The 17,174-nt window shown below is 38.6% G+C and overlaps 1 protein-coding gene and 1 non-coding gene across 2 annotated transcripts; both read left to right on the top strand.

The window, feature by feature from the left end:
• Nucleotides 1–1,280: 1,280 nt before the first annotated feature.
• Nucleotides 1,281–16,963, top strand: LOC146001916 (uncharacterized). Its single transcript, XM_083139633.1, has 5 exons — nucleotides 1,281–1,420; nucleotides 10,141–10,195; nucleotides 11,746–11,774; nucleotides 13,102–14,494; nucleotides 16,128–16,963. The coding sequence occupies exons 1-5, from the start codon at nucleotides 1,361–1,363 to the stop codon at nucleotides 16,331–16,333; spliced, it is 1,743 nt and encodes a 580-aa protein (XP_082995759.1). The 5' UTR covers nucleotides 1,281–1,360; the 3' UTR covers nucleotides 16,334–16,963.
• Nucleotides 6,356–6,427, top strand: TRNAH-GUG (transfer RNA histidin (anticodon GUG)). Its single transcript has one exon. It is a non-coding gene; the product is annotated as a tRNA-His (tRNA).
• Nucleotides 16,964–17,174: the final 211 nt, after the last annotated feature.

Genomic DNA, 17,174 nt, shown 5'->3' with positions numbered 1-17,174 from the left:
GGGTATTTATGATATTTTTCAAATTCCTTCCGGACAACGGACACAAGGTTAAAATGAAAAAGCGGAAGTGTGGTAACCCTAATCGCATATCAGTCGTACTACAAAAGAACCTCTCTTCCAATTCCAATGACGTATTTATATTTTTAGTATGGTTCGAATTCGATTACTACCTTCAAATAAGCCACTGCCCATTCCTCTTTCTTACGTCATTCACACCATTATCATCCATAGCTTAGCCGCCCTGGTGGCGGAGTGGTAGTCGACATCAGTGGTGGATTGGTTTACACAGCGCGCTACAACGCCAGAGGTTCCGAGTTCGAGTCCCGGGTAAGGCATGGGTATTTGTGTTCGTCTGTCATGAGGAAAATTGAGAAAATAGTTTAATTGATATGAGTGTTCGAATCCCGGCCTAGGCATGGATGTTTGCGAGTCTATTCATCAATTTCATCATATCATCATTCATCCCCATCTTCGCAAATTAGCTAAAAGTGGCACAAGAAGCGAAGTAAAATAAAGCAAATCAATCAATCATCCATACTTTCTTTCCACATGACTTTCTTTATGTCTATGATTTACGTAACTTTGTTTGTTTCTTAGTGTCATATTTCTTTCTTTGGATATTCTCTACTTCACGACCTTGGGTGAACTTCACGAAGTTCGGACCTACAGTACCATGAAATGATGGTGAAATCGAGTAAGGACGTTTGTGAATCCCGTATATTTCGTTGCTTTGTATTTTAATACCAACGAATTTAAGAAGACGATAACGACATACCGAATATCGACATATCGATAACGACACCATCGACCTTAATATTATCGATATCGAAATTTTTACGATACCGACTTTATATCGAAATATTGCACAGCCCTAATTCGAACCCGAGGCCCCTGGTATCGTAGCGCGCAGTGATAACCACTGCGTCACGGAGGGCGGCTCGCGGAAAATTATGATGGGCAATTCGTCTACCATCAGCTGCACGAAAATATACGACAAATGTCAATGTATAAACACTAGAAAAATACATTAGTACGACTCAATGGATCTTGCGCAGATTTACAATAAAAGAAGTCTCTAGATGAAGTAAGAGGTACAATGTAACGCCATAACTCTTATTTTCCTCGTAATATTGACACTGATATTCTTTCTTGTGTCGCATCAGAGAATTGGAATTCCAGCACGAAACTGTCATTGAATTTTTGCGGAAGCATTTTTTCTAGCACTTTTATGACGTAATATAGAATGTTGATGTCGCTTCTTCTGCTAGTGTAATGTAAAAGGTCAGACTTGCCTCAGCAAGTGACAGGAATTGTGTAGCGGACATTCTGTGATATAATTTGGTGGAGGGTATTGCAGAGAATGATTTCACGATGTACATCAGCAGCAATCCTTTTGGTTCTGTGCTTAACCCTGGTTGGAGTAAGTAACCCTTAATTGATTCTGTTGGTGTTTTAAGTCCACTTTATGCACAGTAAGGCTAATCGGGACTGGTTTTCTTTACATGGTTTTAAGGACTGGGCCTTCAGTTTAAAGTGAAATCCGAACCACTATGTGCCTCCACCGGGTATCGAACCCGGGACCCCTTGATTACAAGGCAACGACGCTACCACTGCGCTTATAACCCTTAATTAAATAATCAGAAGATAGTTGCACAACGAAATGTCTATTGCACTATGTTCATCTTGGATTGTAAAGTTTAAACTTTTCCGACAGAGGCGCTAGGATAGTTGCATAGCGCGTCACTTCTTTGCGGTATGTTTTTTATTAGGGAGCAATGTTGTGTGTGGTTCGGATCCCACTTTAAACTGTAGGTCCAGTTCCGATTAGCTTATCTGTGCATAAAGTGACTTCAAACAACAATTATAGTAAATCCAATTCAATTCATATCCCATTTTAACGAAAATTAGAAGATTGTCACCTAAATTTACAATAAAATATATGTTTCGTAATCTTTTTGCGATAACGTAGAATATGGGCGTAACTTGGGGCTTTAATTTCGGGGGAGGGGGGCAAAATTTACAATTTTCTTATCCAATAAAATAGCATGCAAGGCAATTTGCTAAATAACTGTTGCATTTGTGAAATTACAAAAATTACTCATTACTTTGCTCCTCACGTCCGAGGGGGTTAACTTGGAAGTATTAGTAAACTTAATTTTTTTAGGGGGGCGGCGGCAAGTGCTCCCTCTGTCCCTCCAATTTTACGCCTATAATGTAGAGAGTCATAAATGTATAGAAAATACAACCCTTAGGAAACTCTAAACCAATAAAGTAAAGAACAATGACGGCCTAGGTTAGGAGTGGCCAATTATTTAGTATATTATTCTCACACCTAAAAGGATGATATTCAATGTCACTTGGGTAAATATTATTTAGTTAGTTTAATTGGAGGGTTATTATTGGTTGTAGAGGCCATAAGGTTGCGGTCACTTGATTTTGGACATTAGATGAAGTTATCGCTCCTTTAGACATCGAATAATCATTGCCGTGCGATATTGATAACTTAGTTTTAGATTGATTGAATTTTTGTTTAAAGTCCACTTTATGCACACTAAGGCTAATCGGGACTGGACGTACAGTTTAAAGTGGGATCCGAACCACTTGTGCCTCCCGGGCAGTAGCGTGCCCAGGATTTTCGAAAGGGAGGGGTTACATAGCCTACGCATTTTTTGGTAGTTGCCCCTCATTTTGTCATCTTTTCCTATCTTTGACTTTGTTATTTTAGAAATTCTGGGTCAAAGGGGGGCTTAAAATCTCCACCAACCCCCCCTTGGGCACGCCACTGATCCCGGGGTGTCTCTGGAGCGAGCGAACGAAAACAAGTCTCTGCGCAAGACGTGACTCTAGAGGGCTCAGCCATGCTCAACGGATTCCCCGGACAGAGTATAGCTTGAATCTGGAGCCGATACAAACGGAATGCTTTGGTTTTACTGCCCACAAAAATTAATCTTGTCCATCAATTTTCTCACCTGCATTTCATTATTTATTTTTTTATTTTTTTGTACAAGCCCCATGGGACACAAGGCCCCGGGCGGTTGCTCACTTCGGCCACTTCTTGTTAAGCCTTTTTATGATTAAGCACAAAAAAAGATCATGTATTTTAATAATAATAATAATAATAATCCTTTGCGCTACAGCCCATGAAGGGCCTTGGCGTACCTACCGACTGCCGGTCTCCCTCCCACGCTTTCCTTCGTCACCTCTAAGCGTGGAGATCTTCAACCAGTATTGGAATAGTCAGGGAGTCAGCCCGACGTATCCCCAGCCGGGACCGGATTATGCTTACTCATTCGAAGCTCCCCAATTTCCTCACGATGGTGGGTTGCCACCGGCCCTATACGTAGGCCGAATAAATTCCGACCAGAGCCGGATTCGAACCTACGCCGTCCCGCAGCGAACGATCTCAAGACGAGTGAACGCCTTAACCTGGTTTAAAGTATCTTCAATCGTAAAGTCTATTGATTGATTTGTTTCTTTCACTTCGCTTTTCTGCTACTTCTGGCTGATTGCCAGTGGCGTAGCGTTATAGTACGCCCGTACGCCCGGCGTTCCCAGATTTAAAATTTCAAAAATGCTTAAATGCTGTGATTATAAAGTAAAACGTGACTAATTTCATATATGTTTGACCTTCATGGCATTATAATGGCTATTTTTCGCGATCCACTTGCAACGCTCCACTCTCAACGCTCGTTCTAGCATCTCTTTTCAATGCCTTTCCCGGCCGGACGCCGAGCAGGTTCGGCGTACAGGACTCCTATATTCCTTGCTGCCTTTATGGAGGGAAAGCTTCCATTTCTACAGCACGCGCGTAAATGGACTCTCTTACGCCGGCGTACGAGAGGTCTACCGTGATTGGTTCATGTGACCCTTCCTGCCTTCTGAAGCAGACGATAGAAGTTGGTGAAGTCCTCGTGGTAGAAATTCAGCCTGTGGCTGCTCTACAACTTAACCCGCAAAACTATTATTTTTTTATTGTATTTTTTCGTTATTATATTCATTCATTCATTCATTCATTGTTTTCTGCCTAATTGGCAGGTTTTTCACTGCAATCTCCAGCTTTCCCTGTTCTCTGCCTTACGCTTCGTAATAGCATACGACCCAGTTAATTTAATATCATCCATAAGCTGATATCTCTTTCTTCCACGGACTTTTCTTCCTTCAACCATTCCCTCCAAGGCATCTCTTAGCAGGCAGTTCCTTCTTAGACAGTGTCCTAACCAGTTTCTTTTCCTCTTCTTGATGGTCTCCAGTATTGATCTTTTTTTCACCAACTCTTTTCAGTACGGCTTCGTTTCTTACCTTGTCCGTCCATTTTACACGCTCCATTTTTCGCCATGTCCACATTTCAAAAGCTTCGAGTCGTTTCTCTTCATTTCTTCTCAATGTCCAGGTTTCTGCACCATATAGTGCTACACTCCACACAAAACATTTCACTAATCTCTTCCTTAGACCTATGTCCATGGGTCCACAAAAAACATTTTTTCTTCTATTGAAAGCTTCTTTTGCTATTGCGATTCTCATTTTCACTTCTTGGTTGCAGCTCATGTCACTGCTTATAGTGCATCCGAGGTACTTGAAGCTATCCACTTGCTGGATTCTTTCACTGTTTGCTCTCACATTAATATTCCTTGGTTTCCGTCCTATAACCATTGCCTTTGTCTTCTTTACATTAATCTTCATTCCATACTGCTCACAGCTGCTGTTTAACTCTTCTAACATACTATTTATGGTTATTTCATCCTCAGCGAATAATGCCATGTCATCAGCAAATCTTATGCAGTTTATTCTTCTTCCTCCCAATTTGACACCTCCTGTACCCTGGAAACAAGTTTTCACTATATCTTCTAAATAGATATTAAACAAAGTAGGCGATAGGCAGCATCCAACTACTTAATATTGTGTGAATGGAAATGTTTAGAATTCATTTGAAAACTCTTAACATCGAATGGTCTCTGGAGAAAATTATTTTAAAATGTTTATCAGCATTCTCAAGATGTAATAAACAGTGGTCTGAATTACTAATCGGCACTGTTACGTCAGTAGAGTGTACGATATTTGGATCATCCACTCTGCTTTTCACAGTGCGCCAAGACGACAGAGGTCCCTGGTTCGAATCCCGGCGTGAGCACGGGTGTTCTTTGTCAGTGTCCCTTCATCAATATCATCACTCATATTCATATTCGCAATTAACCAAAAGTGGTAGAATATCGAAGTAAAATAAACCAAATCAATCAGTAGTTGGATCGCCCACAACAATGACGTCTACTGTTGTGCAGAGGCGCTTGTGATTCAGGTAGGTTTTTAATGACTTGCGTCATGCAGAAAGATATAAAAAAAGGTATATAACACCAGAGTTCAAAACATCTGTGGTATAGTGAGGCATCTAATTTTCTAGCTAAAACATGCAATGATGATGTTTTATTGAAAACCCAGCTTACTTCAGGCAAATAATACCTGTGGCGACTAATACCATAAGTAAATTATTAAGCAAGAAAGGACCGACTTTTCCTTCGGACTTGGCGTTCCCACCCGAAATGTCCATGCTACGTCACTGCTAATTGCAAAGATGAGGATGAATAGTGATAATATTAAATTGACGAAAGGACAATAACAAATAACATTCGGAGAAAGAAAAACTTCATTCCATCTCACTGTTTCATTGTATTGATTGGTACTTAACAGCGCAGTGTGTGTCCGGACCGTACCCACCAAAAATCAAGAATTCCAGCTTCCGTGCCTCAAAAATTCTCTGTCCCCTCTTTATTTCCCTTCTCTGTGGTTCAGACTAATTTACATATAGACATGATTTCGTACAGCAGATTCAAAACAACTACACATAATTCATTTCCAATGTGTGAGCAATTTATTCTGCGACCATGTACGTGTAACACAACTACCCTAACCAAAAAGGTGCGTTAGTCTTAATAACGACGTAATTAATTTTCTGGAGAACGAAGTGAGATAGTCCAATTACATACGAAATAGGCTATACCTGCCGTAGTTGCTTGGAACGTTCGTCGGCTTGAAAATACTTTATTTTTGGAGAGAATTGTTTAACAATGCAGAATATGACATGAAACGTGGAGAGAGATTTGAACCCGACCAACTTAATGAAACAAATGACAGTCGTACTGAAATTTCGCAGAGTTGCTTGCTTCAACCACCTTGAATTAACAACACAAAAATATTACTTTTAACTTGTTAGTGGGTCAACAATTAAACATAGCATGTGGTAAAAGAATAATTGGGCTACCGATTCTTACCATTACGGAAAATGTCGATTGTAGGCAGTGGCACACGGATCAACGCCAAGTGCGAGCGATTGTAAGCTTGTGACAGCGTGTCCCTCGTCTTAGCCGTGATCGTCTAGTGGTTAGGACATTGCGTTGTGGCCGCAATAACCCAGGTTCGAATCCTGGTCACGGCAGTGGAAAATTCACTGCGACGTCATGAGGGCATATTTTTTTAAACTCGCAATATTATTTGCCGAACCAAAACAAAGCATATTTTTTTTACTTTCTGTGAAATTTGCAATTAATTCTTAAATATCCACTTCAATAGTGATTTGTAGATGCTGTTAGAACTTTGTATTAATTCCAAATCATAAAACAAAAAATAATGTTCAGAATGAAAATTTGTTATGTATTTAAGCGGATCTACATTGTATTCTGTGAGGAACACAGGATATACTGTTAGGGTATGGTACGATTATCTCTGGAACAGGGGCGCCGCCACAAATTTTCTACCGAGTGGGCAGGACACTGTATGATCTCTCTCTCTCTCTCTCTCTCTCTCACTCTCTCTCTCCTTTCACTTCCGATTTTTATCTTACCTCTTTTACTTTTTCTTTCTTCTTTTCTTCTCAATTCTTATTAATCTGTATCTTCTTTCTTAGCTTCTATTACCATACCTCTCTCACTTTCTCTCTCTGGGGTGTAAGAGGTGCTCCTTCCACGTAGTACACCCAATAGTCAACCTCACTTCCACGTAGTACACCCTGGACTGCAGACTAACGAGGCTCTGGCGACTGGCCCCATGGCCAGTATAATTTCGTTTGTGTCGTCCTGTGTTTTGTCCTTATTTGTGCTGAGCGCCCATTTTAGCCTCAGCTTTAAGCCAAGGTAAGAAATTTTAATTTTCAGACACGCTTTTATTTTTGTTATGATAAGGGGCTGGACCCCGTATAGTGTGACGGGTGCAATAGCCTCAGTGCTGACGCACCCAAAAATTAATTCAAATTCACACACTCTCTCTCTCTCTCTCTCTTGTTGTCGTTCCATTCTAAAAATATTTATCTTAACTAATTTTCTCTTTCTTCTTCATGTGTGTGTGTGTGTGTGTGTATTTGTGTGTGGGTGTGTGTGTGTGTGTGTGTGTGTGTGCATTGACGTCCGAAGGATTTTTCCAGTCGAGAACGAAGCACATATGACTATCATTTTCCATGGGGGTTCTTGCTTCCCTTTCAGGACGTCCATGTGTGTATGTACAGTCACTAACACTTCTGGGTTGTAATGATCCCATTGAAAGTCAATGGATTTGCAGTTTGTTACAACCCAAGTGTCTGTTAGAATAGAATAGAATAGAATAGAATAGAATAGAATAGAATAGAATAGAATAGAATAGAATGGTCTTTATTTAAGCAGGCGTGTTTCGGCCTCGTGAGCCGTTCTTACAACCAACCCTTGTCAAAGATACAGCAAATGAATAAAAACAGAAAAAACACATTTATCATGATAATACAATAAAGATAATATAAAGATTATACGTACAATAATAAAATGATACATTGAATTGATAAGTACAAAAGATAAGTAATAAGTCTTCATTGTGAGTTGCGGGGGGAGGGGTGTTAGGTATGCATTGTGTGATGTGTAAATATGAAGGTTAATGTAGTTGTTGGGACAATAGTAAGTTCTTTAGTTGTTTCTTAAAACTTTGATGGCAAATAACGTTAGTCAATGATACAGGCAGTTTGTTCCATTCCCTTATCCCTGTAACAATAAAGGACTTGTTTGTTATAGGTGGCTGTTTTATGTTAGGGGATTTTTAGATTGTGTTTCTTGCGGTTTCTTGTATGTAATGCTTTCAGGTTCGATTCTGAACAAAACTCAAGATTTTTTTTCCATGTCAGTGCAAGAAAGTTGAATATATTCACCCAAGACAGTTCTACCACTTTAAGAAAAAGTTTTAATTTGAAATTACCTCTCTCCTCCGGCGACCTGTACAATTGTATGCAAAAATATTACCTGGCAAATTGCCTATCACCATGTTCATTCATTTTCTTTTACGGTTGAATTGAATCAAGACACCAACAAAGATATTGACAACCTGTATGTGTATTAGCATTAGTATAATCCCATGCCTTAAAAGACGTGAGATGCAAGAGGAAAATGGATAATAGTAGCAGTGGCGTGCCCAGGATTTTCGAAAGGAGGGGGTTATGTATACATTTTTTAGTAGTCAGCCCTCATTTTGCCATCTTTTCCTGCATTTGATGGTTTTTTTAGGAATACTGGGCCAAGGGGAGGGGTTATAACCCCCACCAAATCCCCTTGGGCACGCCACTGCTACCGGGTATCGAACCCAGGACCCCTTGATTACAAGGCAACAACGCTACCACTGCGCCATCGGGGGGCCACTTAGTTTTAGAATTAGATTCTTAGAATAGAGAGGGAATTGCATTTTTAGATATCAAAATGTGGACAGCTGGTCTTACGCTTTCAATGGGAACAATCACTTTCCATCGTCAATAAAGTAAATACATCAAAGATTTTTTTTTTACTTTTTAAAAATGTGCACTTATATGGTAATTTTCCTTCATTATCATGTTGGGATTTTTTTGCTGCTGAACACCAGATTATAAGTTCCTGGGCAAGAACATGTTTTGCTTCTTTCTCTCAACAGATGGCGCGTAAGTCATCCTGTGAAAGCCTGCCATCTAACAGAGAGAGGACGAACTACAGTCGTTTTACCACAGAGCTTTACCTTTTTGCGAGAACTTTATTTTGAACACGAGATCGTTTCGTCCAGTGAACAGAAAGCACAGATATAACAAATATATAATAACTCGACCCCCTAGAATAAAGCAGAAATGCCTGGTTATTCATACATTCTAACTTTAACTTGATTTGCAAATGTCTCTTGTTTTCTTGTAACTTCTTTGAAGCTTTCGATATTCTTTACCTGGTTTTAGACGCTTTTGTTCGTGGTGATTTCTACTTGATCATTTCATTTCCTCTACCCTTTTCTTTGCCTAAGTTTCTTTATTTTCTGTATGTGTAGTTTCTTTCTTCTTCCTCTCTCTGTTTCTCTCGATTTCTCTCTCCCTCTAACGCTTATTTATTTTGTCTTTTCTTGTCTCTCTCTCTCCCCCTGTAACGCATTTTTTACTCGTCTCTCTTTCTCTATGTCATTTCTTTATTTTTCTTTCCCTTCTTCATTTCTTATTCTTCTCTCTGTGTATCACTCCTTTATTTCTCTTTCTTTCTTTGTCGTCATCTTCTTCATTTCTTCTTTTTACTTATCTTTTTCCTCTATTTCTCTCTGCGTGTCTCGCTAGCTTTGTTATTCCTATTCCCCTTTTTGGTTTCTTCCTTTTTTTCTTTACCACTTCTGTAACATATCTTGATTAGAAACTAATCTTGCGGGAATGAATCGCAATTCAAGAATGAAACATACATTTGGTAAAGAATAAACATAAAACATAATACATGCATTTAAGGAGTAAGTTGACCATGCATAAGATAAAAGCCGTGGTTGTATATTTGAACTCAGTACATGGAAAAGGGTATTTATGTATAATCGACAGTGTTAAGTTTCATATCTCATTGCACAGAAACTGTAAGAAAAATATTTGTTACCTATCAGTAGAATAGTCAATTTAATATCAACAAATGTAGTCCTCGTGTCCCACCTGTGACAATGGAATGCTCCACAAGCAAGAAAGTGTATGACAAGGTTCACATACAAGTAACAATAACTCGGGAATATTAGAGTGGAAGTGAATATTTGGTTTGTGAATTATTGAACTATAGATTTTTCTATTTCGTGACATCGTGTTAACTACGCAGATAAATAATACTGTTTGTGCTTTGTAATCTTGAACCCTACTTGACCCATTCCTATTTGATTTTCTTTCAGGCATTCCCTAGTCCTAGTGTTTCTAGTGGTGAACAAAATGCACTACAACCACAAGGTGAGCAATTAACATTATCATTATATGTCAACAAGGTGGATTGATTTAAATCAGGTTGATATAAATCGCGATTTAAATCACTTTAAATAAATAATTTATAGAATAATGTACATAAGGATTTTGTAGATCTCAGAATCACTTTTCGTGAAAGTACATTAATCTCGTAATCATTTAATTGTGTTTTTTAGGCTCTAATAAAGGAAATGAAAGGAAACAAAATATGTGTACTGATAGGGTGAAGCTTATATGAAGGAAATGTAATATGTAAACTGTAAACACTTACATATCTCTTGATTTCAAATTGAATAATTTTTATAGGCAAAAATAGCAAATATTTTGTGTAGAAAAATATACAAAATAGTATTCTTGTTAAACCATAAATAGTGTCATTATCATTAAACTGTAAATTAACATGGCAGCTAATATTATGCAGACTTTAAAAATATTTTAAGTTATATTTATGAAGTACATTCAGAATGTTTTATTGTCCATTTTAACAGTTAAAATATTGGCCTGCGGTGCTCTCTAGCTGACTTTTAGTGTCAGGAGTGACCTGATCACATTGTTATGGGATGACGAAAACGGCAGTTTGAGAAAGACCATTGTTGTGGAAGAAGCGTAGAGCTTACCCGCGACCGATTACGTTACATATTTGTTATTTAGATATGTTCATTATTTAGTCAATATGTAAGTCTAAGCTGTTTCAAGTGAATTTTCGCACCTATATGTTTTTGTCATGTTAATAAAGAATACGAAAAGTGTCTAAATCATTTTATATTATATCAGATAGATGTAAATGCTCAGAGTTCTTCAGGGCAGCTTTGAGAAACAAGCATTTTTTTGTTAGCACTGAGAGCTGTTCGCTTCGACGATGTATTAATCTGTTTGAAAACAGAAAAGTGACATTCCACGAAAAGTGGCCCTACTCCATGTAAACAATAACATGAATTAATGTGGAAATTATTATTATTTTTAATTACATTAAGGTATAGATGTTTGTGAGTGCATATTATTTGTACATTTTACCAATAAAAGATACTATCCTTTGCAGTCAATATCCTTCACAGAGAAATGAAGTCAAAATTTGCTGCATTTTAAAGCGTCACACACGTAACGCACTCTTTGTTAATGCTTTTCGTGCATTAAGCCATCATACTCTAGTTTTTTTTTCATGTGTTCTCAGACACCACAAATCAGTTCATTAGGAATATTTTAATCCAATCTCCTGTCTAGAACCTTAAATTTTGTGTGCAAAATGTCACACACACGTTTATGCTCCATAAAAATTTTGAAACAAAAAATTGTAATAAAGAAGAAAGGAAATAATTAACAGATCAATAGAAGTAGAAATAGAAATACAAAAATTACATGTGGTGAAATATGCCTGAAAGGTTAGGCACCGCGTGACTCAAGCGAGCGTGACCGATCGTGGGTTAGTAAGATGTATTTATCATAGTTATACTTTTCTTTGAAGATATGTATTGTAAGTTTCAAACTGAGGCATCATATATATATATATTTTTCTAATGTGAACTTTTATCCATTCACAGGTAATGAAGAGCAGATGATTCTTATTAGGGTAAGTGGCGTATAAATATAAAATATCACCGGCCCCTGTGGCGGAGTGGTTAGCACATCGCTGTACGAAGCCAGGGGTCCCGAGTTCGAATCCTGGCCTGGGCATGGACATTTGTGAGTGTCCCTTCATCAATTTCATCATATCATCACTCATCCCCATCTTCGCAAAAATAAAATAAAGCAAATTAAATGAAATGAAATCAAACATATAAAATATCACTATGCTCCATAATTGTACATTCAGAGACAGAAGTGGACTGAATATACAGAATGAATCTAGTTTTCTATCGTAGTGTTTATGAACAAAAATATGTTGATCTGCAAGAGATATGGCTGTTTCTCATGAGTTTCTAACTTTAAAATAGGAAAGGGAAAATCAATTCCTTTTGGCAAGTTACAATTCACTTTTGTACATAAATGTACAAATTTTGAATTGAATCTTTTTGAAATCTTTGAAAATTAAATTTTTAGTCCACTTCCTTTATGAGGGGGGAGAAGGAGGATTTTCGCTTCAACATTGGCGCAAATATTTGTAATTATGATGGAATTTAAAGTTAAAAAATAACTCGTACAAAGACAATATTATGAATATCAAAATCCAAAGCCAAAGTATTGAAATGTGTGTCTTAGGTATTCATGAACTTATAAACTACATACATGTATAAGTCTCACTATCAACAGTATGGTTGCTGTATCATTTGGAGCGGATCAAAGCGAGTTAACTGTAGCTGCGTAAACAGAAGACCCAGATAGCTAGGCAAGATTTGGCTTTAACAAGGAGACCCTTAAATTCACTCCAGTCTCTCTTCCCTCATTGCTTCCTTCCACAAGAAAGTTAGGCAAAACTTGGCATTCAATTGGCTTCAGCAAGTAAACACTTTAATGAAAAAGACACTAGTCTTGAATCTCCATACTTCCTCGCCATTTGCTATGAAACAGCAGGTAAAATTTGGTATTCAATTTTCTTCAGCCAGAAAAACGCTTCAACCACTCTAGGTAATATACCAACAATGTAGCTATAGTCAAATATAAGGCTCATGGTGTTCTGCAAGCATGACATGACGCTGGACCTTCATAGCACAGCTTTTATTTTAACTCCTTTATGGTCAAAGGTACACAGATGCAGGGATTTATCTATAACATTCAATCCGGATTGGTGTAAAGTCGTTATTGTGAGATGTAAAGATGTCGAATATTAAGCAGAGATTCTTAAAATGTGGTAGGAAAGTGTGGTTGAATAACTAGGGAAAATATAGTCCATAGGGCATGCATATATTCGCCATTACTATTACACTTTCGAAAATAATATTAATTATATATTTTTCTAGAACAAACGTCAGGATGTTGGCCACAATGGATATGAAGATGAAAACACCAAGAGACCTGATAACGAGCAAGAGGAATCAACATTATACACTAAGGATGACTCTTATGGTACATATTTCTGGACGCCTAAGTACGATCAGAATACTCAAGACTATGGAACAGAACAGCCATCAGACTTTGACAGAAATGGACCGCAAGGATCTTCAGCAAACCCGTCACACTCAACTTACTCACCCTGGTGGGATGATTCTGGTACTATTCCATATTATACTCCATCTGAACAAGGTTTTTCTGACATGACAGAATATGCAACGCATTCATTTGCAAGCTTCCCTCAAGAGTCCACACCTACCTCAGACAAAGTATCTTCTGAAGAACCTCCAAGTTGGAGTTATCCGCCTGTAGCCTCGAGTATACCTCTAAGTTTCGAAGAGTCCACACCTACCTCAGACAAAGTATCTTCTGAAGAACCTCCAAGTTGGAGTTATCCGCCTGCAGCCTCGAGTACACCTCTAAGTTTCCAAGAATTCACAGCTACACCAGACAAAGTATCTTCTGAAAAACCTCCAAGTTGGAGTTATCCACCTGTAGCCTCGAGTACACCTCTAAGTTTCCAAGAATTCACAGCTACACCAGACAAAGTATCTTCTGAAGAACCACCAAGTTGGAGTTATCCACCTGTGATCTCGAGTACACCTCTAAGTTTCCAAGAATTCACAGCTACACCAGACAAAGTATCTTCTGAAGAACCTCCAAGTTGGAGTTATCCACCTGTGATCTCGAGTACACCTCTAAGTTTCCAAGAATTCACACCTACATCAGACAAAGTATCTTCTGAACAACCTCCAAGTTGGAGTTATCCACCTGTAACCTTGAGTACACCTCTAAGTTTCCAAGAATTCACACTTACACCAGACAAAGTATCTTCTGAACAATCTCCAAGTTGGAGTTATCCACCTACAACGTTCAGTACTGCACAGTCCACACCTCCTGCTGGTCCCGAGGTGACCACAACCACATCTCCACCTGCAACAACCACAGAGCCCATGCCTGCATCTAGCGAAGACGTTACCACCACACAACCAGATGGCACTAGGCCCCAGAACAATGTTTATACCACGGCTAAAACGTTTGACGTCACAGCAGTGATAAACGACGATAGCAGCAAGAATGACGAAGCAGTTACAAAGGAGACGACAATCAACACTGACGACGACGAAGTTAACGATAAGGCTGAAGAAGAGGATGATGATGGTGAAGGTGGAGGTAAAGACGTGGAAGAGGAAGAAGAAGAAGATGATGGTGATGAAGATGATGATGATGAAGAAGAAAGCGATAGCAAATCTAGTGGCAGTAAAGAAAACAAAAGTCGCAAGAAGAAAAAGAAAAACAAAGGTATGACTGAAGTACTTTATTATCCTGTAATCACAACTGAATCTTAGTCTGTTGTTCAGCTATGGGTGAGCAATATTCAGGTGCGGTTATTGATGAAGAAACATTCTCTTTCCTATTAATACCAGTTTTATCTCTTTACACAATCTAGTAATACAAGATATTCCTTCCATGAAGAATTATTCCACAACAATCTCTTGTCCCGGAACCAGAAATCAAGCTTCTCTCCTGCGAGCTTACGGGGTGTGACTCGTCGCACCAAAACTGAAACAGCTTTTGGTCAGGTGCTGTATTTCATCTTCTGACATTTCGTGGTTAGGTTAGGCTTGTTAGGTTGAAATCTCTCAGCACAAATACACTACATTTAGCCTAACAACGAATGTATTTAGCCTGACGTCAGAAGACGAAATACTGCACTTGACCAAGATGTTTGAGTTTTTGAGATAAGCGATACCCCGAGCGTACAGCCGACGACAATGTTAATAGTAGGCAAATTGTCCATCGCTATTTGCATTCTTTTCTATTCTAATCCCTGCGTTGTTTTAAGGAGTGGAATTCTGAAGATGCGAAGCAGATGTTGTTCTCTGCTTATTGACGTTTTAATATCAATTTGTATTCTGGAAAACAGACTGAATGAAAATTGTGATGGACAATTCACCTACTATTAGTTACCCTGAGGTGTATATCCAGGTAGATTCATATCCTGACAAATTGCATCGATTGGGTATTGTTGGTGATAACATTGAGCAATTATGACGTTGCACACAGTACGAACATTTACTTCAACAACAACAATAACGATTAGAAATGTATATTTTGGAAATTATTGAATGTTAACGTCCGAAAATGAACTTCTTTAAGAGAAAATAATAATCATACACAATGTATAAGGTCGTAACAACTTGAAGAAATCATATTATTATAATCGTTTAATGCTTTAAGAAGAAATTACATACTTCAGAAACTTTACCTTTAGTGCCCTCTTGCACTATCCAAGGCATCCAACTCTTCACCTAATTAAAGTCAAGGTTATGCTTCATTCATTGTTTCCTACATTTGACAAGCCATACAGATCTAAGATCTTGCAAATCTTCCAGACAATTTTGGACCTGAAGTTAATTTGAGAATTATGTTTAAAATTGTTTCGACACAATGTAACACTTGAACCATTTCGATATACTTAACGTTTTTCGAGTAAGTACGCTTTTTTAAGACGTCGATTCTCTTTAGAGTATCCTTACTGGGCACACATGGGCGTATCCAGCGGGTGCCAGTAGGAACACTTTCCCCTCCTGAGAAACAAGTGAAAATTTATTTCTGTTTATTGTGTTCTGTTACGTGGAAAGAAAATATTATTTTCTTTTCAAATCAACAAAATGAAACATAAGTATCACATTGTGGCAGAAGATATACTCTAATGTGTAAGAAACATATATAGGACGTGTATCGCTTTCTACCCTTGATTACAGCCTGTGTAGAAGATGGAAAGTGTTGTTTGTCCCCCTGGAAAAAACAAATTGTTTGCACCCACCAACCCACCCCCTAGAAAGAAAGGCTGGGTACGTCCATGGCGCTTCTAAGTAACGAACAGAAGTAGTCCACAGAATATCTTGTGATTTTCTTTTCTATTTTTCAGGACGCAGACGTGGTAACAGCAGAGAAAGAGGAAGAGAGAAGAAGAAGAAGAAGAAAAATAACCGAAGTGGAGGCAAAAGTAAGGAAAATCGAAAAGAGGAAAACGAACGCAGAAATAAAGAAAACAATCATGAAAACAGAGGAGAGTACGGTAACGGAAGGGGGAGAAACCGAAGAAGGGACAGAAACAATGATAGCAGTCATTGAACGTGAAGGGAAAGCGATGATAAGGAGCACAGAACGAAGACGGTTTAAGCATTAGCAGAAAGAGAAGGAGATGTATGCTTAGTTGTAAAGATTGGGGTAGAGATTTAAATTTGGCGCCACGCCAACATCTTTGTAGGTGGCGTGGTGAAGCACACGTCCCTGGGTAGAGCGTTTTAAAGCCTCCAGTTGTCATTAATCGTTGGTCGGAAGAGTGGAATCGTGAAGGGGACCAGAAGGCTTTTCGCTGACAATTGATGCAGCAGTTCTGTATTGTGTAACCCAGTTCAATATTGTTTTGTGGGTCGGAACCATTCCATTCCTTCTGATGTCAAAATGTCGTCGAAAGCCACACTAACGGAGCCATTGTTTCTAAAGAACGTTGCAAGCAAGCGCTCGATGCTCTTTTGACCAACGCTGCATGACGACTGAAGGCTTTAAAACGCTCTACTCAGGGACGTGTGCTTCACCACGCCACATACAAAGATGGCGATAAGGCGCCAAATTTTAATCGTCTAATTGTGCCTTCCCCACCATGTAGCTTGCAGATTTACCTCTTCTGTGCAAGAAGCTATTCCTTAATGAACATTTTATCCATTAAATAATATATATAAAGAAATAAACGTGTGTGATTCATTCAAAAACTCCCATAGTTTCTGTTTATGGTGGGAGACATAGATGCATCCAGAGTTCAGAGTGCTCGGATGTTGTATGGAAACTCCCTCTCTACGTTGGACGCAATGTTATGTAGTCGAAAAATGAAGTCATTTATATTTACTTAAAATTATTTGTAGTTTGCCGCAGTGGCGGTACCAGATGGGGACAGGAGAGGCAGACGCTCTTC

The sequence above is a fragment of the Lepisma saccharinum genome, chromosome 18, assembly GCF_977018435.1.
Source record: "Lepisma saccharinum chromosome 18, izLepSacc3.1, whole genome shotgun sequence".
Taxonomy (NCBI): Eukaryota; Metazoa; Arthropoda; class Insecta; order Zygentoma; family Lepismatidae; genus Lepisma; species Lepisma saccharinum.
The sequence above is the reverse complement of the archived record's forward strand: the minus strand, read 5'-3'. Positions and strand labels throughout refer to the sequence as shown.